The sequence below is a fragment of the Salvelinus alpinus genome, chromosome 24 (assembly GCF_045679555.1).
Source record: "Salvelinus alpinus chromosome 24, SLU_Salpinus.1, whole genome shotgun sequence".
Taxonomy (NCBI): domain Eukaryota; kingdom Metazoa; phylum Chordata; class Actinopteri; order Salmoniformes; family Salmonidae; genus Salvelinus; species Salvelinus alpinus.
The window spans coordinates 40,272,913-40,298,314 of record NC_092109.1 but is presented as its reverse complement, the minus strand read 5'-3'; the positions used below and the strand labels follow the sequence as shown (position 1 = coordinate 40,298,314).

The window sequence follows — 25,402 nt, the reverse complement described above, 5'->3', positions numbered from 1 at the left end:
CTGACTGACTGACTGACTGACTGACTGTTGAAGGAAATCGTTTCCTAAATGTTCGTTAACCAATTGAATTATAATAAAGCAAACACTCTGTCCGTTTCTAAGAATTTGTAAGATCCTTATTTGCATAAAATAGACAAAGACCAGCCACCAAATTAATCAATAGCATTTATTCTCGAGAGATCTCTGACGTGCATATACAAAACCGTTCTTTTTATCCCTTCTATTACTAACGCACATACATACACACAATATCTGGATTATCTCCTGAAGTCTCACCACAGTTTATTACCACTTAGCTGACAGTTCCAGTCCCCCCCCCACCCCCAGATACGGAAAACCTAGAGTTTTTTTTTGCTGTCTTCCCTTATCTCCACAGAGTTATAGCTTAGTCGGTTCAAACATAGGTTAATGATCCACTTAGTTTTCTTTAGGTACACACAGACATTCCTTTCTCCCCCTGTACATGCTACATAACCTCTAATCCTAATGGTTAAGCTTCTGGGTAGAATTATTTAATCATTTATCTTAAATCTTGATAAAATATCTTAACACTGACTGACTGACTCACTGACTGACTCGCTGACTGAATCACTCACTGACTCACTGACTGATTGACTGACTGACTGACTCACTGACTGATTGACTGACTGACTGCCTCACTGACTGATTGACTGACTGACTGACTCACTCAATGACTCACTGACTAACTCACTGACTGACTGACTGCCTCACTGACTGACTCACTGACTGATTGACTGACTCACTGACTGACTCACTGACTGACTGGCTGACTGACTGACTCACTGACTGACTCACCCACTGACTCACCGACTAACTCACTGACTGACTGACTGACTGACTCACTGACTGACTCACTCACTGACTGACTCACCGACTAACTCACTGACTGACTGACTGACTGACTGACTGCCTCACTGACTGACTCACTGACTGATTGACAGACTCACCGACTAACTCACTGACTGACTGACTGCCTCACTGACTGACTCACTGACTGATTGACAGACTCACTGACTGACTCACTGACTGACTGGCTAACTGACTCACTGGTTCTAATATATATATATATATATATCATTAAACAGCAGCAGTAAAGTAACAATAGCGAGGCTATACACAGGGGGATACCGGTACAGAGTCAATGTGGAGGCTATATACAGGGGGTACCGGTACAGAGTCAATGTGGAGGCTATATACAGGGGGTACCAGTACAGAGTCAATGTGGAGGCTATACACAGGGGGATACCGGTACAGAGTCAATGTGGAGGCTATATACAGGGGGTACCGGTACAGAGTCAATGTGGAGGCTATATACACAGGGGGATACCGGTACAGAGTCAATGTGGAGGCTATATACAGGGGGTACCGGTACAGAGTCAATGTGGAGGCTATATACAGGGGGTACCGGTACAGAGTCAATGTGGAGGCTATATACACAGGGGGATACCGGTACAGAGTCAATGTGGAGGCTATATACAGGGGGTACCGGTACAGAGTCAATGTGGAGGCTATATACAGGGGGTACCGGTACAGAGTCAATGTGGAGGCTATATACAGGGGGTACCAGTACAGAGTCAATGTGGAGGCTATATACAGGGGGTACCAGTACAGAATCAATGTGGAGGCTATATACAGGGGGTACCGGTACAGAGTCAATGTGGAGGCTATATACAGGGGGTACCGGTACAGAGTCAATGTGGAGGCTATATACAGGGGGTACCGGTACAGAGTCAATGTGGACGCTATATACAGGGGGTACCGGTACAGAGTCAATGTGGAGACTATATACAGGGGGTACCGGTACAGAGTCAATGTGCGGGGGCACTGGTTAGTCGAGGTAATTGAGGTAATATGTACATGTAGGTGGATTTATTAAAGTGACTATGCATAGATAATAACAGAGAGTAGCAGCAGTGTAAAAGAGGGAGGGGGACAATGTAAATAGTCTGGGTAGCCATTTGATTAGCAGTTCAGGAGTCTTATGGCTTGGGGGTAGCTGTTAATAAGCCTTTTTGACCTAGACTTGGCGCTCCGGTACCGCTGTAGCAGAGAGAACAGTCTATGACTATTCTTTGACAATTTTTAGGGCCTTCCTTTGACTCTGCCTGGTATAGAGGTCCTGGATGGCATGAAGCTTAGCCCCAGTGATGTACTGGGCCGTACGCACTCCCCTCTGTAATGCCTTGCGGTCTGAGGGAGAGCAGTTGCCATACCAGGCAGTGATGCAACCAGTCAGGATGCTGTCGATGGTGCAGCTGTAGAACCTTTTGAGGCTCTGAGAACCCATGCCAAAAATAGTCTTTGTCGTGCCCTCTTCACGACTGTCTTGGTGTGTTTGGTGATAATTTGTTGGTGATGTGGACACCGAGGAACTTGAAGCTCTCAACCTGCTCCACTACAGCCCCGTCGATAAGAATGGGGGCGTGCTCAGTCCTCCTTCTCCTGCAGTCCACAATCATCTCCTTTGTCTTGATCACGTTGAGGGAAAGGTTGTTATCCGAGCACCACACTGCCAGGTCTTTGATCTCCTGCCTATAGGCTGTCTCATCATTGTTGGTGTTCAGGCCTATCACTGTTTTGTCATCGGCAAATTAATGATGGTGTTGGAGTCGTGCTTGGCCATGCAGTCATTGGTGAACAGGGAGTACAGGAGGGGACTAAGCATGCACCCCTGAGAGGGCCCCGTGTTAAGGATCAGCGTGGCAGAGGTGTTGTTACCTACCCTCACCACCTGGGGGCGGCCCGTCAGGAAGTCCAGGATCCAGTTGCAGAAAGAGGTGTTTAGTCCCAGGGTCTTTAGCTTAGTGATGAGCTTTGAGGGAACTATGGTGTTAAACGTTGAGCTGTAGTCAATGAATATTATTCTCACATAGATGTTCCTTTTGTCCAGGTGGGAAAGGGGAGTGTGGAGGGCAATAGAGATTGCATCGTCTGTGGATCTGTGTGGGCGTTATGCAAATGGAGGGCGGTCTACGGTATTTATTCCTTTATAATGCCATAGTATTGCTTCCTTTATAAAGACATAGTATTTATTATTTTATAAAGCCATAGTATGTATTATTTTATGAAGCCATAGTATTTATATACAGACAGTATGTATTCCTTTATAAAGACAGTATGTATTTCTTTATAAAAACATAGTATTTATTCCTTTATAAAGACATAGTATTTATTCCTTTATAAAGACATAGTATTTATTATTTTATAAAAACAGTATTTATTCCTTTATAAAGACATAGTATTTATTCCTTTATTAAGAGAGTATTTATTCCTTTATAAAGACAGTATTTATTCCTTTATAAATACAGTATTTATTCATTTAATAAGAGATGATTTATTCATTTAATAAGAGAGTATTTATTCCTTTAATAAGACAGTATTTATTATTTCAAAAAGACATGGTATGTATTATATTAACAATACAGTATTTATTCCTTTATAAAGGCAGTATGTATTTCTTTATAAAAACATAGTATTTATTATTTTATAAAAACAGTATTTATTCCTTTATAAAGCCATAGTATTTATTCCTTTATAAACACATTATTTATTCCTTTATAAAGACAGTATGTATTCCTTTAATAAGACATAGTATTTATTAATTTAATAATGGAGTATTTATTCCTTTATAAAGAGAGTATTTATTCCTTTAAAAAACATAGTATTTATTCCTTTATAAAGACAGTATTTATTCCTTTATAAAGACAGTATTTATTAATTTAATAAGAAATTATTTATTCATTTAATAAGAGAGTAGTTATTCCTTTAATAAGACAGTATTTATTATTTTTTTAAAACAGTATTTATTATTTCAAAAATACATAGTATTTATTATTTTAAAAAGACAGTATTTATTCCTCTATAAAGCCATAGTAGGTATTATTTTATAAAGACAGTATTTATTCCTTTATAAAGACATGGTATTTATTATTTTATAAAGACATAGTATTTGCTTCACATATGTGCTCTTTTGCACTTTTTATCCATTGTCGCGTTTATCCATTTTCATAATTTGACAATGTGTCTTGCTATAGGTTGTCATGTTAGAGGTTCTTCAAAATGAACCGTTTTGCTACGTTAATTCTTCTTAAGACCCGCCTAAAAACAGCCAATCCACCTGGGCCTACAGTTTGTGTCATAAGGGAGGTTGGGTTCATTTGCATACAGGGAGAGACCAGTGAATCTGGTCATAATATGGACACAGTGGGCTTATAAGAGACATGTTTTATTACCATGTGTAGACGCAACAAATCTCCATCAGATAGTGATCAGATCATCTTGATCAGATGACAACAACCACATGTTAATGTAAGGTGTAACCACGACTAGAGAGAGGACAGAAGACAGGGAGAGGAGGAGGAGAAGACAAGAAGGTAGACAGAGAGAGGGAGAGGAGGAGGAGAAGAGAGGAGGGTAGACAAAGAGATGGAGAGAGCAGAGGAGGAGGAGAGAGGAGAGAGGAGGGTAGACAGAGAGAGGGAGAGAGCAGAGGAGGAGGAGGAGGAGAGAGGAGAGAGGAGGGTAGACAGAGAGAGGGAGAGAGCAGAGGAGGAGGAGGAGGAGAGAGGAGAGAGGAGGGTAGACAGAGAGAGGGAGAGAGCAGAGGAGGAGGAGGAGGAGAGAGGAGAGAGGAGGGTAGACAGAGAGATGGAGAGAGCAGAGGAGGAGGAGGAGGGTAGACAGAGAGATGGAGAGAGCAGAGGAGGAGGAGGAGGGTAGACAAAGAGATGGAGAGAGCAGAGGAGGAGGAGGAGCAGAGAGGAGAGAGGAGGGTAGACAGAGAGATGGAGAGAGCAGAGGAGGAGGAGGAGGGTAGACAAAGAGATGGAGAGAGCAGAGGAGGAGGAGGAGCAGAGAGGAGAGAGGAGGGTAGACAGAGAGATGGAGAGAGCAGAGGAGGAAGAGGGTAGACAAAGAGATGGAGAGAGCAGAGGAGAGAGCAGAGGAGGAGGAGAGAGGAGAGAGGAGGGTAGACAGAGAGATGGAGAAGGCAGAGGAGGAGGAGAGAGTAGGGTAGACAGAGAGATGGAGAGAGCAGAGGAGGGGTGAAAATGATAGAAGAGATGTGAAACTAATTTACAACACCAACCAGGCTCCCCCTTCTCTCCCCCATTCTCTCCCCCCTTCTCTCCCCCATTTTCTCCCCCCTTCTCTCCTGACTTCCTAGTGCTGCCATGGCAACTACTGGGAGTGTTGGCTGGTTCTATAATGAGTCTTTGTCTTCAGACAAACAGACAAACAGACACTACCGTGGCTACAGACAGACCAGCAGACAGACAGACAGACACTGTCGTGGCTACAGACAGACAGACAGACACTACCGTGGCTACAGACAGACAGACAGACAGACAGACACTACCGTGGCTACAGACAGACAGACAGACAGACAGACAGACAGACAGACAGACAGACAGCACAGACAGACAGACAGACACACGACACGACACTACCGTGGCTCAGCACAGACAGACCAGCAGACAGCACACGACAGACAACACTGTCGTGGCTACAGACAGACAGACAGACAGACAGACAGACAGACAGACAGACAGACAGACAGACAGACACGACAGACAGACAGACAGACAGACAGACAGACACTACCGTGGCTACAGACAGACCAGCAGACAGACAGACAGACACTGTCGTGGCTACAGACAGACAGACACTACCGTGGCTACAGACAGACAGACAGACAGACAGACAGACAGACAGACAGACAGACAGACAGACAGACAGACAGACAGACACTACCGTGGCTACAGACAGACCAGCAGACACACAGACACGATAATGGCAACAGACAGACCAGCAGACAGACAGACAGACACTGTCGTGGCTACAGACAGACCAGCAGACAGACAGACAGACAGACACTACCGTGGCTACAGACAGACCAACAGACAGACAGACGGACACTACCGTGGCTACAGACAGACCAGCAGACAGACATACACGATCATGGCAATAGACAGACCAGCAAACAGACAGACAGACACTGTCGTGGCTGCAGACAGACTAGCAGACAGACAGACAGACACTGTCGTGGCTACAGACAGACCAGCAGACAGACAGACAGACAGACACGACCATGGCAACAGACAGACCAGCAGATAGACAGACAGATACTGTCGTGGCTGCAGACAGACCAGCAGACAGACAGACAGACAGACAGACAGACACGATCATGGCAACAGACAGACCAGCAGACAGACAGACAGACACTACCGTGGCTACAGACAGACCAACAGACAGACAGACAGACAGACAGACACTACCGTGGCTACAGACAGACCAGCAGACAGACAGACAGACAGACACTGTCGTGGCTACAGACAGACCAGCAGACAGACAGACAGACAGACAGACAGACAGACAGACAGACAGACACGACCATGGCAACAGACAGACCAGCAGATGGACAGACAGATACTGTCGTGGCTGCAGACAGACTAGCAGACAGACAGACAGACAGACAGACAGACAGACACGATCATGGCAACAGACAGACAGACAGACCAGCAGACAGACAGACAGACACTACCGTGGCTACAGACAGACCAACAGACAGACAGACAGACACGATCATGGCAACAGACAGACCAGACAGACAGACAGACAGACAGACAGACACTGTCGTGGCTACAGACAGACCAGACAGACAGACAGACAGACAGACACGACATGGCAACAGACAGACAGACAGACAGACACTACCGTGGCTACAGACAGACCAGCAGACAGACAGACAGACACGATCATGGCAACAGACAGACCCGCAGACAGACAGACAGACAGACAGTGTCGTGGCTGCAGACAGACTAGCAGACAGACAGACAGACACTGTCGTGGCTACAGACAGACCAGCAGACAGACAGACAGACAGACACGACCATGGCAACAGACAGACCAGCAGATAGACAGACAGATACTGTCGTGGCTGCAGACAGACAGACAGACAGACAGACAGACAGACAGACAGACACTGTCGTGGCTGCAGACAGACCAGCAGACAGACAGACAGACACTGTCGTGGCTACAGACAGACCAGCAGACAGACAGACAGACACTGTCGTGGCTACAGACAGACTAGCAGACAGACAGACACTGTCGTGGCTACAGACAGACTAGCAGACAGACAGACAGACACTGTCGTGGCTACAGACAGACCAGCAGACAGACAGACACTGTCGTGGCTACAGACAGACTAGCAGACAGACAGACAGACAGACAGACACTATCGTAGCTACAGACAGACTAGCAGACAGACAGACACTATCGTAGCTATAGAGATGAACAGATCACAGAGAGGAGAGCAGAGAAGCAGTGGGATAGATGAGAGGATTCTCCTTCACTCCAGGATTAGTTCCATACGGTATATCAGCAATGATAGTGCTGAAGATGTGTGTATTAAATTGTTCTCTCTTGCTCTCTCTGTCTTTCCTCTGTCTCTCTTTCTCTCTCTCTCCAGGAGTCTCAGGGTTCATCTATCTCTCTGGCCTCTACCAAAGTCTGTAGCTCCATGGAAGAGGGGGATGGAGGTAAAGAAGGAAGGGTCCCTCCATCTCTTTCACTTTCTCTTTCTGTTTTCCCTCTCTCTCTCTCTCTCTCTCTCTTTCTTCCTCCCATCTTCTTTTCTCTTTTGTTCTCCTTGACCCCCACTCTGTCTAACTTCCCCTCTCCATTACTCTCTCTCTCTCTCTCTCTCTCTCTCTCTCTCTCTCTCTCTCTCTCTCTCTCTCTCTCTCTCTCTCTCTCTCTCTCTCTCTCTCTCTCTCTCTCTCTCTCTCTCTTTATCTTTGAAATTACTGCTTCATATCATAACACCTCTCTCTGTCTCTCTCTCCCTCCGTCCCTCCCTCCCTCCCTCCTCCAGCTGAGTCTATAGTAGAGGATGATATCCCTGCGGTGCCTGCCTCCATATCGGAGCGCTACAGAGTGGGACGTATGTTGGGAGACGGTAACTTTGCGGTGGTCCGGGAATGTGTGGAACACTCCACAGGCAGGGAATACGCCCTGAAAATCATTAACAAGGGCCGATGCCGGGGGAAGGTGAGGAGGGAAGGGGGTTAAGGTGAGGGGGGAAGGGGTTAACGGGGCAAGATGAGGGGGGAAGGGGTTAACGGGGAAAGATGAGGGGGGAAGGGGTTAACGGGGCAAGATGAGGGGGAAAAAGGTTAACGGGGGAGAGATGAGGGGGAAGGAGTTAACAGGGGGCAAGATGAGGGGGAAAAAGGTTAACAGGGGGAGAGATGAGGGGGAAAAAGGTTAACGGGGGAGAGATGAGGGGAAAGGAGTTAACAGGGGGCAAGATGAGGGGGGAAGGGTTTAACGGGGCAAGATGAGGGGGAAGGGGTTAACAGGGGGCAAGATGGGGAGGGGAAGGAGTTAACAGGGGGGCAAGATGAGGGGGGAAGGGGTTAACGGGGAAAGATGAGGGGGAAAAAGGTTAACAGGGGGAGAGATGGGGGGAAGGAGTTAACAGGGGGCAAGATGAGGGGGAAGGGGTTAACAGGGGGCAAGATGAGGGGGGAAGGGGTTAACAGGGGGCAAGATGAGGGGGGAAGGGGTTAACGGGGAAAGATGAGGGGGAAAAAGGTTAACAGGGGGAGAGATGAGGGGGAAGGAGTTAACAGGGGGCAAGATGAGGGGGGAAGGGGTTAACGGGGACAAGATGAGGGGGAAAAAGGTTAACAGGGGGAGAGATGAGGGGGAAAGAGGTTAACGGGGGAGAGATGAGGGGGAAGGAGTTAACAGGGGGCAAGATGAGGGGGGAAGGGGTTAACGGGGACAAGATGAGGGGGAAAAAGGTTAACAGGGGGAGAGATGAGGGGGAAGGAGTTAACAGGGGGCAAGATGAGGGGGGAAGGGGTTAACAGGGGACAAGATGAGGGGGAAAGGGGTTAACAGGGGACAAGGTGAGGGGGGAAGGGGTTAACAGGGGACAAGATGAGGGGGAAGGGGTTAACAGGGGACAAGGTGAGGGGGGAAGGGGTTAACAGGGGACAAGGTGAGGGGGGAAGGGGTTAACAGGGGACAAGGTGAGGGGGGAAGGGGTTAACAGGGGACAAGGTGAGGGGCGAAGGGGTTAACAGGGGACAAGATGAGGGGGGAAGGAGTTAACAGGGGGCAAGATGAGGGGGGAAGGAGTTAACAGGGGGCAAGATGAGGGGGGAAGGGGTTAACAGGGGACAAGATGAGGGGGGAAGGGGTTAACAGGGGACAAGATGAGGGGGGAAGGGGTTAACAGGGGACAAGGTGAGGGGGGAAGGGGTTAACAGGGGACAAGGTGAGGGGGGAAGGGGTTAACAGGGGGCAAGATGAGGGGGGAAGGAGTTAACAGGGGGCAAGATGAGGGGGGAAGGGGTTAACAGGGGGCAAGATGAGGGGGGAAGGGGTTAACAGGGGGCAAGATGAGGGGGGAAGGGGTTAACAGGGGGCAAGATGAGGGGGGAAGGGGTTAACAGAGGGCGAGATGAGGGGGGAAGGGGTTAACAGAGGGCGAGATGAAGGGGGAAGGGGTTTTAACAGGGGGCAAGGTGGGGGGGTGCCCTCCTCCTCTTCCTCCTGCTCCCCCCCTCCTCCTCCTGCTCATCCTCCTACTCTTCTTCCTCTCTCCTCTCCTCCTCCTCCTGCTCCTCCTCTCTCCTCATGCTCCTCCTTTCTTGCTCCTCCTTTCTCCTCCTCCTTATCCTCCTCCTCCCCCCATCAGGAGCATATGATCCAGAATGAGGTAGCCATCCTGAGGAGGGTGAAACACCCCAACATTGTCCTGCTGATCGAGGAGATGGACACCTACAGTGAGCTCTACCTGGTTATGGAGCTGGTCAAGGTAGGCAATGCTAGGGTGTGTGTGTGTTGAATTTCAGATGCCATTCAAGGAACCCAAGTACAATAAAACACAAAGAATAGAAGAACAAAGCAAAACAGATTTACTGGTGTACTTCCACTAGTGCAGGGACGGCTCTAGTCTTTTTGGGACCCTAAGCAATATTTGGTTGGGGGGCCCCACCACCAAGCAGTCTAAAAAATAATTGTGGCCACCCTCTTAATGGCAGAGAGAAAAATGTACGTTTTAAAGTAAATTCTACACATTTTGCCATATGACGAAGAGAAAATGTTGCCGTTTTAAAGAACGTTTTTTGCAGTCCTGCACTTTTTGCCATGGGGTGGAGAGAAAATTGTGCAATTTTATAACACATTTCCTGCAATTCTCCACATTTTGCCATGGTGCAGAGAAACATTTTAGCTTTTTTAAAGCAAATTTCCTGCAATTCTACACATTTTGCCATGGGGCAGAGAAACATTTTTGCTTTTTTAAAGCAAATTTCCTGCAATTCTACACATTTTGCCATGGGGCAGAGAGAAATGGTGTCTTTTTTAAAGCAAATTTCCTGCATTTCTCCACATTTTTCCATGGGGCATAGAAACATTTTTGCTTTTTTGAAGCAAATTTCCTGCAATTCTCCACATTTTGCCATGACTCAAGTCATGTTAGTTTGATATCTGAGTGAGAATGAATGACACTATTAATGGGGTTCTCCTGGAGGTCAAGGCCCCTGGACTGACAAAACAAGAGAAAGACTGCTGATGCACAAACACATTTCAACATCGCACCTGGTGTATTCCACTGTTCTAACTCTCAACGATAAGTTGAGAACCTGACTGAGTTCCTTACCAGTGATGCATCTCGTTCATAATGTGTCTGTGTTGTGTGGGAGCTTTCCTTCAGAAAGTATTCACACCCCTGAATGTTGTGTCACTGGCCTACACACAATACCCCATAATATCAAAGTTAAATTATGTTTTTAGACATTTTTACAAATTAATACAAAAATGAAATGCTGAAACGTCTTGAGTCAATAGGTATTCAACCCCTTTTGTTATGACAAGCCTAAATACGTTCAGGATTAAATGTTTTCTTAACAGGTCACATAATAAGCTGCATGGACTCACTCTTTGTGCAATAATAGTGTTTAACATGATTTTTGAATGACTACCTCATCTCTGTACCCCACATTATCTGTAAAGCCCCACAGCCGAGCAGTGAATTGCAAACACAGATTCAACCATAAAGAACCAGGGAGGTTTTGAAATGTCTCACAAACAAGGACACATATTGGTAGATGGGTAAAAAATAGAAAAGTAGACATTAAAAATCCCTTTGAGCATGGTGAAGTTATTAATTACACTTTGGATGGTGTATCAATATACCCAGTCACTACAAAGATACAGGTGTCCTTCCTAACTCAGTTGCCAGAGAGGAAAGAGGGCAATGGGGACTATAAAACAGTTACAGAGTTTAATGGCTGTGACAGGAGAAAACTGAGGATGTAATGCCCGGGGTGTAGTGGATGAACAAGTCAGACGCAGGAGACAGAGAGTTCAGAGTAGAGTACTACTTTAATCACCACATAGGTGAAAACGACGCCACTTAATAAAACAAATGCCCCAAAACACAGGGGAACTAAACAGTTCCCGAAAACAACCAACTTACACGAACAACCGTGACTTACAGCGTGTACGACAGTACACATCAAACAATCCCGCACAGCCAGCAGGCGGGCCGGCTGGGTAATAAAGCCCAACTAATAAACCTAATTACAAACAGGTGTCACTAATAAACAGACAAGGAGGGGGAGGAAAAAATCTGTGGCAGCTAGTAGGCCGGTGACGACGACCGCCGAGCGCCACCCGAACAGGAAGGGGAGTCACCTTCGGTGGGAGTCGTGACAGAGGATGGATCAACGTCATTGTAGTTTCTCTACAATACTAACCTAAATGAACAGAGTGAAAAGAAGGAAGCCTGTACAGAATAATAATATTCCAAAACAAGGTATTAACAAGGTATTAACAAGGTATTAACAAGGTTTTCAAGTGAAACTGCAGAAATTGTGGCAAAGAAATGAACTTTGCCCTGAATACCAAGTACCACCCCTTCATATTTTCAACCATGGTGGTGGCTGCATCATGTTATGGGTATGCTTGTAATCGTTAAGGACTGGGGAGTTTTGTAGGATAAAAAGAAACGTAATGGAGATAAGCACAGGTAAAATCTTAAGAGGAAAACCTGGTTAAGTCTGCTTTCCACAAGACACTGGGAGACGAATTCACCTTTCAGCAGGACAATAACCTAAAACACAAGGACGAATCTACACTGGAGTTGCTTACCAAGATGACATTAAATGTTCCTGAGTGGCCTAGTTACAGTTTAGACTTAAATCAGTTAGAAAATCTATGGCAAGACTTGAAAATGGCAGTCTAGCAATGATCAACAACCAACTTAATTGAGCTTGAAGAATGAAAATAAATAAATGTGCAAATATTGTCTAATCCAGGTGTGGAAAGTTCTTAGAGACTTACCCAGAAAGACTCACATCGCTGCCAAAGGTGATTCTACATGTATTGACTCATAGGTGTGAATACTTATTAAGTAAATTAGATATTTCTTTATTTAATTTTCAATAAATTTGCTAAAAAAAACTTTTTTTACTTTGTCATTATTAAGTGTTGCGTGTAGATGGGTAATTAAAAAATATATATTTTAGCCATTTGAATTCAGGCTGTAACACAACAAAATGTGGATTAAGTCGAGGGGTTTGAATACTTTCTGAAGGCTCTGTATATATATCTATTTTTTGGTCGAGGGCCCTAGAGGTCAAGTGCCCTAAGCGACCTCTTATGCCTGGAGCAAGACCTGCACACACAGAAAGGGATAATGAGGAATAGAGATGGATGGAGGGAGTGAGAGAGAGAGAGAGAGAAGAAGAGGAGAGGAGTAGAGAGAGAGAGAGAAAAAGAGAGCAAAAGAGAGTCACATTGATAAAGGGAGGAAGAGGAGAGGAGAAAGGTAACAAACTGACAGAGAGAAAGCAATATAGAGCTTCGATAAAAAATCGAAAGATAACGTGACACAGGGCATAAAGAGAGAGGGAGAGAAAAAGAGAGGGACAGAGGGTAAGTATGGGGATGAGAGAAAGAGAGAGGGACAGAGGGTAAGTATGGGGATGAGAGAAAGAGAGAGGGACAGAGGGTAAGTATGGGGATGAGAGAAAGAGAGAGGGACAGAGGGTAAGTATGGGGATGAGAGAAAGAGAGAGGGACAGAGGGTAAGTATGGGGATGAGAGAAAGAGAGAGGGACAGAGGGTAAGTATGGGGATGAGAGAAAGAGGGAGGGACAGAGGGTAAGTATGGGGATGAGAGAAAGAGAGAGGGACAGAGGGTAAGTATGGGGATGAGAGAAAGAGAGAGGGACAGAGGGTAAGTATGGGGATGAGAGAAAGAGAGAGGGACAGAGGGTAAGTATGGGGATGAGAGAAAGAGAGAGGGACAGAGGGTAAGTATGGGGATGAGAGAAAGAGAGAGGGACAGAGGGTAAGTATGGGGATGAGAGAAAGAGAGAGGGACAGAGGGTAAGTATGGGGATGAGAGAAAGAGAGAGGGACAGAGGGTAAGTATGGGGATGAGAGAAAGAGAGAGGGACAGAGGGTAAGTATGGGGATGAGAGAAAGAGAGAGGGACAGAGGGTAAGTATGGGGATGAGAGAAAGAGAGAGGGACAGAGGGTAAGTATGGGGATGAGAGAAAGAGGGAGGGACAGAGGGTAAGTATGGGGATGAGAGAAAGAGAGAGGGACAGAGGGTAAGTATGGGGATGAGAGAAAGAGAGAGGGACGGAGGGTAAGTATGGGGATGAGAGAAAGAGAGAGGGACAGAGGGTAAGTATGGGGATGAGAGAAAGAGAGAGGGACAGAGGGTAAGTATGGGGATGAGAGAAAGAGAGAGGGACAGAGGGTAAGTATGGGGATGAGAGAAAGAGAGAGGGACAGAGGGTAAGTATGGGGATGAGAGAAAGAGAGAGGGACAGAGGGTAAGTATGGGGATGAGAGAAAGAGAGAGGGACAGAGGGTAAGTATGGGGATGAGAGAAAGAGAGAGGGACAGAGGGTAAGTATGGGGATGAGAGAAAGAGAGAGGGACAGAGGGTAAGTATGGGGATGAGAGAAAGAGAGAGGGACAGAGGGTAAGTATGGGGATGAGAGAAAGAGGGAGATTGAGGAAAAGGAAACACCTGCTCCCGCTCTCCCTCTCTATCGCTCGAGTGCGGCAGACTGCCTATCATTACTCACACCTGTCCCCTTCGTTGCGCGCGCCTGCGCCTCATTGGACCCACCTGAACTCCATCCCTATTTGATTGCCTCCCCTTTATCTGTCTGTTCCTCTGTTTGTTCCCTGTGTCAGCATTGATGTCGTTACTTTGTCCCCTGTCCAGACGCTGTTCCTGTCCTGTTTTATGTCCGTTATTCATTCAATGTTCTCCCTGTACCTGCTTCCTGTCTCCGCTGTCAATCCTCACAACACAGGGACAAAGAGAGAGAGAGTGAGAGATAGAGAGAGAGAGAGAGAGAGAGAGAGAGAGAGAGAGAGAGAGAGAGAGAGAGAGAGAGAGAGAGGAAGGCAAAGAGAGAGAGAGATACAGAGAGACAGAGAGAGAGAAGTGAGCGATTGAGGAAGGCAGCACAGTTACAAGAGGAGACTTGACAGTTTTCTCATTTTAATGACTGTGTGTCTCTAGGCCTGTGAGTCTCAGTGTGTGTGTCAGTCTGTGTGAAACCAGGCCCTATTTTAAGCTTCTGCTTCACTTGTGTATGCATTATAGTCGAGCTGGTTTGCAAGACTATACAGTCGTGGCCAAAAGTTTTGAGAATGACACAAATATTAATTTTCAGAAAGTCTGCTGCCTCAGTTTGTATGATGGCAATCTGTATCTATAAAAGGGTTCGTAGCGTAACGGTTTGCCTACCGGGAAGAGGCTATTTTGACCATTCTGTTTCGTATTGATGAGCCACAGGGTTATTTAGGCTTTTTGTTAAAATAGCTGAATACACCTGATTCTGCCACTCAGCTGTTCATCAAGACCTCAACTGTTCATCAAGACCTCAGCCGTTCATCAAGACCTCAGCTGTTCATCAAGACCTCAGCTGTTCATCAAGACCTCAACTGTTCATCAAGACCTCAGGTGTTCATCAATACCTCAACTGTTCATCAAGACCTCAACTGTTCATCAGGATCTCAGCTGTTCATCAAGACCTCAGCTGTTCATCAAGACCTCAACTGTTCATCAAGATCTCAGCTGTTCATCAGGACCTCTGTGTGTACAAAGTTTAATACATCTGATTAATGTTTGATTGTATATTTTGTAATAACTCACTATTGTTTACAGGTAATGTAGTACTAAGCCTTTCTACAGTCAAATATATAGTACATTTTCACATATATAGTTGTAGGATATCTTGTGTATTTTTCAGGAGCTTCTCGATGTACTTGTTATGTTTTCCCGTTTACTCCATATTGGCTAAAATGGGTTTCTGGTTTCTCGCTTCCCCCATCTTAAATAAATATTAATAACTATATTATGTCTGTTGCCATTTGTCATTATTGTGTACTTTAACTTGAGTTTTATTTAAAGAGGTTCGTCCTCTATACATTTCTATGGACAGCGGTTGTCATGACGTTTCTCCAAACGGCCATTCTCCGCTCGCTCGAGAACTAAATGAGGAAACGAGTCGAGATCATGGAAACACGCCCGGTAGAGATATGATTCTGAAAGTAACTGTAATAACAGTTAAATAAATAAATAAATTTCACGCAATTTGAAAAAAAAATATCGCGGTACTTTACTCCGTGACTCATAATAGTAATTTGTTTATGTAATGTGTTACTTTTGTCAGGCGTTACCCTGAACACTGCTCAGGACTCTGCTTCGCACTCACACGCAAACAAGTTGTTTACGTGTTGATAAAAGTCACCTTGTCGCAGAGAGATTTACGCTGTTATCAAAACGTCACGTCAGGCACACACCCTACACAAAACACAGCCCTTATAAGTGTTTCTAAAATCCCCTATGGGGGAAAAACGATTGGAACCATTTCCCTGTTTGACCGCAAGGTTTTATGGGTATTATGACTCAAACTGTGGTACGATATTGGGATTGTATTAATATTGTTGCATGTAATTCTGTGTGTTGTCCACAGGGGGGCGATCTGTTTGATGCCATCACGTCCACTAATAGATACACAGAGAGAGATGCCAGCGGGATGCTGTACAACCTGGCCAACGCCATCAAATACCTCCACAGCCTCAACATCGTACATAGAGACATCAAACCAGAAAACCTACTGGTAAGATAGGTGTGTGTGTGTGTGTGTGTGTGTGTGTGTGTGTGTGTGTGTGTGTGTGTGTGTGTGTGTGTGTGTGTGTGTGTGTGTGTGTGTGTGTGTGTGTGTGTGTGTGTGTGTGTGTGTGTGTGTGTGTGTGTGTGTGTGTGTGTTGTGGGATCCGTAATCGCATCGTCAGTAGTCTCATCACTGAAAGGGTTTGATGCATCACTGTTAAAAGATAAACCCATCAAATATGGCATACACAATCAATTCAATTTCAATTTAAGGGCATTATTGGCATGGGAAACATATGTTTACATTGCCAAAGCAAGTGAAATAGACAACAAACAAAAATGAAATAAACAATACAAATTAACAGTAAACATTACAGTTCCAAAAGAATAAAGACATTTCAAATGTCATATTATGTCTATTTACAGTGTTGTAACAATGTGCAAATAGTTGAAATACAAAAAGGGAAAATACATAAACATAAATATAAACACTCTCTTTGTCTCTGAGTGATGAAGTGATGGAGTGACATCACTCGTTCTGAGTAGGAGAGAGAGAGACATGACTCACCTCTGCAATGATGCAGTCCTTCTCCCACCATGCCTCCTGCTGTCTCTCTCTTTACAGATGTCGGATATTAATTTGATCCATATTTTCTTTCAGAGAATTGCAAACTTGTAGTGTATTTGAGTTTTAAAAAGGATTCTGAAGTTTGTATCAACCCCTACATGTTAATTATAATTCACATTTCCCGTTGCTGCAGGACTATTTTCTGCTGTAGCAAATCGGCTCAAATTAAGATCCTGCATCTGTATCTTCTCATCTCCCTCTCTCTTTTACGCACTTGTCCTCTCAACACTTCTTCACACACAGACACAGACACACACACACACACACACACACACACACACACACACACACACACACACACACACACACACACACACACACACACACACACACACACACACACACACACACACACACACACACGTACGCGCATTTACTGTGAAAACTGAGACTGCACGTGCTTTAAGTTACAGTTGTAACAGTGTACAAGTAGACTACTGTGGCTATTAGATCATAATGTAGGCCTTCCAGAGTGGCCTACCATCAAAAACAATGGAGAAAATGCATCCCATAACATTTTAACATGGAAATAGCTGTTCTATGATACAGCCTACAGCAGCAGCCAATGTGTAGTGTTCAATGGAGGTCTACATTCCATTAGAAAACATGCAGGGCTTGACATGAACCTGTTGATCCACTTGTCCTTCAGACTAGGAGGTGACTGAAGATGTTGTTCTATTGTGTTGTTTGATGCAAAAAAACACTTTACAAAAGAAAATTCATTATTATTCACACACCACTTTTATTATAACAGAGAATCAGACAAAAATATATCCTACCCTCTGAAATGTGTCCTACCCTCTGAAATGTGTCCTACCCTCTGAAATATATCCTACCCTCTGAAATGTGTCCTACCATCTGAAATGTGTCCTACCCTCTGAAATGTATCCTACCCTCTGCCCATTGGTTACTTAGCCTATTATAGCCTGCCTCAAAATACAACACTGCCCCTTTAAGACATACAGTTGAAGTCGGAAGTTTACATACACCTTAGCCAATAATATTTCAACTCAGTTTTTCACAATCCCTGACATTTAATCCTAGTAAAAAATTCCCTGTTGTAGGTCAGTTAGGATCACCACTTTATTTTAAGAATGTGAAATGTCAGAATAATAGTAGAGAGAATTATTTATTTCAGCTTTTATTTCTTTCATCACATTCTCAGTGGGTCAGAAGTTTACATACACTCAATTAGAATTTGGTAGCATTGCCTTTAAATTGTTTAACTTGGGTCAAACGTTTTGGGTAGCCTTCCACTAGCTTCCCACAATAAGTTGGATGAATATTGGCCCATTCCTCCTGACAGAGCTGGTGTAACTGAGTCAGGTTTGTAGGCCTCCTTGCTCGCACACACTTTTTCAGTTCAGCCCACAAATTTTCTATGGGATTGAGGTCAGGGCTTTGTGATGGCCACTCCAATACCATAACTTTGTTGTCCTTAAGCCATTTTGCCACAACTTTGGAAGTATGCTTGGGGTCATTGTCCATTTGGAAGACCCATTTGAGACCAAGCTTTAACTTCCTGACTGATGTCTTGAGATGTTGCTTCAATATATCCACATAATTTTCCTACCTCATAATGCCATCTATTTTGTGAAGTGCAACAGTCCCTCCTGCAGCAAAGCACCCCCACAACATGATGCTGCCACCCCCGTGCTTCACGGTTGGGATGGTGTTCTTCGGCTTGCAAGCGTCCCCCTTTTTCCTCCAAACATAACAATGGTCATTATGGCCAAACAGTTCTATTTTTGTTTCATCAGACCAGAGGACATTTCTCTAAAAAGTACGTTCTTTGTCCCCATGTGCAGTCGCAAACCGTAGTCTGCCTTTTTATTGGCAGTTTTGGAGCAGTGGCTTCTTCCTTGCTGAGTGGCCTTTCAGGTTATGTCGATATAGGACTCGTTTTACTGTGGATATAGATACTTTTGTACCTGTTTCCTCCAGCATCTTTAAAAGGTCCTTTGCTGTTGTTCTGGAATTGATTTGCACTTTTCGCGCCAAAGTACGTTCATCTCTAGGAGACAGAACGCGTCTTCTTCCTGAGCGGTATGACGGCTGCGTGGTCCCATGGTGTTTATACTTGCGTACTATTGTTTGTACAGATGAACGTGGTACCTTCAGGCGTTTGGAAATTGCTCCCAAGGATGAACCAGACTTGTGGAGGTCTACAATTCTTTTTCTGAGGTCTTGGCTGATTTCTTTTGATTTTCCCATGATGTCAAGCAAAGAGGCACTGTGTTTAAATGTAGGCCTTGAAATGCATAAAAAAATACACCTCAAATTGACTCAAACCATGTCAATTAGCCAATCAGAAGCTTCTAAAGCCATGACATAATTGTCTGGAATTTTCCAAGCTGTTTAAAGGCACAGTCAACTTAGTGTATGTAAAATTTTGACCCACTGGTATTGTGATACAGTGAATTATAAGTGAAATAATCTGTCTGTAAACAATTGCTGGAAAAATTACTTGTGTCATGCACAAAGTAGATGTCCTAACCAACTTGCCAAAACAATAGTTTATTATCAAGACATTTGTGGAATGGTTGAAAAACGAGTTTTAATGACTCCAACCGAAGTGTATGTAAACTTCCGACTTCAACTGTAAATAAAGCTCTTTACCTGACCGACTTTTCAAAGATGTCTAGAAATGTACACATTTTGTGCTCTTGTAGGAAGCAATCAATCGCCCCATCGCTGACCAGAAATTAGCTGTAACTGGGCTAATAACTCATCAACTATTTATTTTTAATTTGACAGGGACAGTGCACATTAATCAATGAACACATCTGGACATGAACACATCTGCACATGAACACACCTGCACATGAACACACCTGCACATGAACACATCTGCACATGAACACACCTGCACATGAACACACCTGCACATGAACACACCTGCACATGAACACACCTGCACATGAACACACCTGCACATGAACACATCTGCACATGAACACACCTGCACATGAACACATCTGCACATGAATACACCTGCACATGAACTCATCTGCACATGAACTCATCTGCGACTCCATGCAGCTCTCTCCCTTTGATCTCAAAACAAACACATGTACTTGCGTCCGTTTGTCCCTGTCACTGCAATATAACGCTCGTCCGATGCGCTCTGCCTAAAACAACATCTCCGTGTTACACAGTTCATTTTCAGGCTAATATTATGTGGATTCGATTCGAAACGTTAAAAAATAGTGTAAACTAACGGGGGGAAAAGTCAGATAAAGTTGAGTGAGGTTCTTCAGTCCTGGGACCCATGCAGCTTAGACATTAGGTTTTAACTGGTTGCATGAATATCATGCTGAATATACAGTACGTTCATGTCATTGTCATCTGCATTACACCCCTCCCCCCCCCCCCCCTCCCACAATCTTTATTTATTTAGATGCTAACAAAATGCTAACCATATGATGGTTATCTAGCATGCTAGCTATTCCAACTACTGCATCCAAAATAATAGTGTTTGTAACAATAACGTCAGAGTTTAAATTTAGCCAAATACAGCCTTGTGCAAGCAACCATCCAACAACACTGTCTGCTTAATACAGCTTAATACGGGCTGTTTAATACGGGCTATTTGGAAACTGTGCAACGGCCTCCAGAGCTGGAGCTGTCATTCTACGAGTTTCTGAGTGTCTATTTAAAATATTTCCAGATGTTATTAGACGAAGGGAGATCCAATATGATCAGAAACTACAGACGGGTTATACAGATGGCTGAATACGATCAGAAACTACAGACAGGTTATACAGATGGCTGAGTATGATCAGAAACTACTGACGGGTTATGCAGATGGCTGAATATGATCAGAAACTACTGACGGGTTATACAGATGGCTGAATACGATCAGAAACTAATGACGGGTTATCCAGATGGCTGAATATTATCAGAAACTACAGACGGGTTATACAGATGGCTGAATACGATCCGAAACTACTGACGGGTTATCCAGATGGCTGAATATGATCAGAAACTACAGACGGGTTATACAGATGGCTGAATACGATCAGAAACTACTGACGGGTTATACAGATGGCTGAATATGATCAGAAACTACAGACGGGTTATACAGATGGCTGAATATGATCAGAAACTACAGACGGGTTATCCAGATGGCTGAATATGATCAGAAACTACTGACGGGTTATATAGATGGCTAAATATGATCAGAAACTACTGACGGGTTATACAGATGGCTGAATACGATCAGAAACTACTGACGGGTTATACAGATGGCTGAATACGATCAGAAACTACTGACGGGTTATCCAGATGGCTGAATATTATCAGAAACTACAGACGGGTTATACAGATGGCTGAATATGATCAGAAACTACAGACGGGTTATCCAGATGGCTGAATATGATCAGAAACTACAGACGGGTTATCCAGATGGCTGAATATGATCAGAAACTACAGACGGGTTATCCAGATGGCTGAATACGATCAGAAACTACTGACGGGTTATCCAGATGGCTGAATATGATCAGAAACTACTGACGGGTTATACAGATGGCTGAATACGATCAGAAACTACAGACGGGTTATACAGATGGCTGAATACGATCAGAAACTACAGACGGGTTATACAGATGGCTGAGTATGATGGCCATCATTGTTTTATTAGTCATCTCAGAGATCCTAATTGAAAACGTCACAGAGAAGCAATTTTCAGTTTTGCACATGACTGAACAGTACAACAGACATTAAATCATAAAATTACACTAAAACTGTGTAGGCCATAACTAAATACTTAATAATAACAACTGAAATGTTAAAAGTGGCAGAGTTGCTCTTTAACTTTTAACTTATCTTACCAGTCGGAATGAATGCCTGTAGAATGACTGAGTCATGCTACATACATTTGTGCTGTTCTATAAATACATTTCACTGTAAGTATTCAATGCGTTAGTGGCCATATGAAAATATGTTGTAATAGAAATAAACTATATTTCTAGGGAGCTAAGCTCTACCCCTTCCTCACAGTTATTCTAACCACTCCCCTCTCACTCCTCTCCTCTCCTCTCCTCTCCTCTCCTCTCCTCTCCTCTCCTCTCCTCTCCTCTCCTCTCCTCTCCTCTCCTCTCCTCTCCTCTCCTCTCCTCTCCTCTCCTCTTCTCTCCTCTCCTCTCCTCTCCTCTCCTCTCCTCTCCTCTATCCCCTGCCCCCTCTTCCTCCCCTCTCCTCTCCCTCCCCCTCTCCTCCCCTCTCTCCCCTGCCTTTTCTTTCCTCTCCTCCCTGCTCCTCCCCCATCCCCTCTTCCCCCCTCTCATCTCCTCGCCTCTCCCCTCTCCCCTTTCTCCTTTCCTTTCCTCTCCTCCCCTCTCTCCTCTCTCCTCTCTCCTCTCTCCTCTCTCCTCCCTCCTCTCCTCTCCCCTCCCCTCTCCCCTACCCTCTCTTGTCCCTCTCCTGTCGTCTCCTCTCCTCTCTCCTTCCCTCCCCTCTCATTTCCTCCCCTCTCTCCAGGTGTATGAGCATGTTGATGGCAGTAAGAGTCTGAAGTTGGGGGACTTTGGTCTGGCCACCGTAGTAGATGGACCCCTCTACACCGTCTGTGGAACCCCCACATATGTAGCACCAGAGATCATCGCAGAGACAGGGTACGTACAATGTGTGTGTGTGTGTGTGTGTGTGTGTGTGTGTGTGTGTGTGTGTGTGTGTGTGTGTGTGTGTGTGTGTGTGTGTGTGTGTGTGTGTGTGTGTGTGTGTGTGTGTGTGTGTGTGTGTGTGTGTGTGTGTGTGTGTGTGTGTGTGTGTATACAGTATGTCTCCTGATCCTCTCTCTCTCTCACTCTTTCCTTGAGTTTTTCCTTCCTCTCTTTTCTACAAATCTCTCCTCTCTTTCTCTATCCTTCCCTCTCCCTCTCTCTCTTTCTCTCTCTCTGACCTGTGTTCTCCCTCTCCCTCTCCCTCTCCCTCTCCCTCTCCTTCTCCCTCTCCCTCTCTTCTCTCAATTCAATTCACAGGGCTTTATTGGCATGGGAAACATATGTTTACATTGCAAAAGCAAGTGAAATAGATAATTAACAACAGTGAAATAAACAATAAAAAATGTACAGTAAGCATTACACTCACAGAAATTCCAAATGAATAAAGACATTTCACATGTAATATTATGTCTATATACAGTGCCTTGCAAAAGTACTCATCCCCCTTGGCGTTTTTCCTATTTTGTTGCATTACAACCTGTAATTTAAATAGATTTTTATTTGGATTTCATGTAATGGACATACACAAAATAGTCCAAATTGGTGAAATTAAATGAAAATAATAACTTTTTAAAATAAATAAATGTAAAAAAATTAAAAAAGGGAATATATGCGTTCGTATATTTGCTATGAAGCACCTAAATACGATCTGGTGCAACTAATTACCTTCAGAAGTCACATAATTAGTTAAATAAAGTCCACCTGTGTGCAATCTAAGTATCACATGATCTCAGTATACCTGTTCTAAAAGGCCCCAGAGTCTGCAACACCATTAAGCAAGGGGCACCACCAAGCAAGTGGCACCATGAAGAGCAAGGTGCTCTCCAAACTGGTCAGGGACAAAGTTGATCAGGGTTGGGTTATAAAAAAACATCTGAAACTTTGAACATCCCACGGAGCACCATTAAATCCATTATTATAAAATGGAAAGAATATGACACCACAACAAACCTGCCAAGAGAGGGTCGCCCACCAAAACTCACGGACCAGGCAAGGAGAGCATTAATCAGAGAGGCAACAAAGAGACCAAAGATAACCCTGAAGGAGCTGCAAAGCTCCACAGCGGAGATTGGAGGATCTGTCCATAGGACCCCTTTAAGCCGTACACTTTACACAGCTGGGCCTTACGGAAGAATGGCCAGAAAAAGCCATTGATTAAAGAAAATAAATAAGCAATCACTCCCCAAACATATGAAGGAAGGTACTCTGGTCAGATGAGACAAAAATATAGCTTTTTGGCCATCAAGGAAAATGCTATGTCTGGCGCAAACCCAACACCTCTCATCACCCCGAGAACACCATCCCTACAGTGAAGCATGGTGGAGGCAGCATCATGCTGTTTTTCATCGGCAGGGACTGGGAAACTGGTCAGAATAGAAGGAATGATGGATGGTGCTAAATACAGGGACATTCTTGAGGGAAACCTGAGATTTGAGACTGGGACAGAGGTTCACCTTCCAGCAGGACAATGACCCTAAGCATACTGCTAAAGCAACACTCAAGTGGTTAAGGGGAAACATTTAAATGTCTTGGAATGGCCTAGTCAAAGCCCAGACCTCAGTCCATTTGAGAATCTGTGGTATGACTTAAAGATTGCTGTACACCAACGGAACCCATCCAACTTGAAGGAGCTGGAGCAGTTTTGCCTTGAAGAATGGGAAAAAATCCAAGTGGCTAGATGTGCCAAGCTTATAGAGCCCTCCCCCAAGAGACTTGCAGCTGTAATTGCTGCAAAAGGTGTCTCTACAAAGTATTGACTTTGGGGGGTTGAATAGTAATGCACTCTGAAGTTTGTGTTTCATCCCAAAAATATTTTGTATCTTCAAAGTGGTAAGCATGTTGTGTAAATCAAATTATACAACCCCCCCCCCCCCCCCCCCTCAAAAAAAGTTATATTTTAATTCCAGGTTGTAAGGCAACAAAATAGGAAAATGCCAAGGGGGGTGAATACTTTCGCACGCCACTGTACAGTGTTGTAATAATGTACAAATGGTTAAAGTACAAAGGGGAGAATAAATAAACATAAATATGGGTTGTATTAACAGTGGTGTTTGTTCTTCACTGGTTGCCCTTTTCTTGTGGCAACAGGTCACATCTTGCTGCTGTTATGGCACACTGTGGTATTTCACCCAATAGATATGGGAGTTTATCAAAATTGGCTTTGTTTTCTAATTCTTTGTGGATCTGTGTAATCTGAGGGAAATATGTGTCTCTAATATGTTCATACATTTGGGCAGGAGGTTAGGAAGTGCAGCTTAGTTTCCACCTCCTTTTGTGGGCAGTGTGCACATAGTCTGTCTTCTCTTGTCTTCTCTTGAGAGTCAGGTCTGCCTACGGCGGCCTTTCTCAATAACAAGGCCATGCTCACTGAGTCTGTACATAGTCTCTCTCTCTCTCTCTCTCTCTCTCTCTCTCTCTCTCTCTCTCTCTCTCTCTCTCTCTCTCTCTCTCTCTCTCTCTCTCTCTCTCTCTCTCTCTCTGACTTGTGTATTCTCTCTCTCTCTGTGTGTTCTAGGTATGGCATTAAGGTAGATATCTGGGCAGCAGGAGTTATCACCTACATCTTGCTGTGTGGCTTCCCTCCCTTCCGAGGGTAAGAAGCACTGACACCACAACTGAACAAACGTACACGTTCTTGTTTAATACGCAATTCAGCTCTGATCTAAGATGACATAAAGCTAAGCAAGGTGTTTTACATGTTGATGAATCCATGTTGGGAGTGTTATTAGTCCCATACCCCCCTCTTGTGGTTAGAAGGAGTATTACAGTATTACTGAGGCCAGACATCTTTAATCTTGAGATACCTTCAAATATAACACACTTTTTGTGTGTCCTAAATTAAGATTAAAATCATGACC

General features: G+C 44.5%; 1 protein-coding gene across 2 annotated transcripts in view; it reads left to right on the top strand.

The window, feature by feature from the left end:
* The window catches only part of dclk1a (doublecortin-like kinase 1a), a 192,430-nt gene that overhangs the window by 161,226 nt on the left and 5,802 nt on the right, over positions 1–25,402 (top strand). For both annotated transcript variants that reach the window (XM_071364897.1, XM_071364898.1), the window contains 6 exons: positions 7,493–7,562; positions 7,898–8,073; positions 9,734–9,853; positions 16,054–16,200; positions 22,303–22,436; positions 25,060–25,137. In XM_071364897.1, coding sequence (XP_071220998.1) covers positions 7,493–7,562; positions 7,898–8,073; positions 9,734–9,853; positions 16,054–16,200; positions 22,303–22,436; positions 25,060–25,137 — 725 coding nt within the window. The remainder of the gene's footprint in view (positions 1–7,492; positions 7,563–7,897; positions 8,074–9,733; positions 9,854–16,053; positions 16,201–22,302; positions 22,437–25,059; positions 25,138–25,402) is intronic.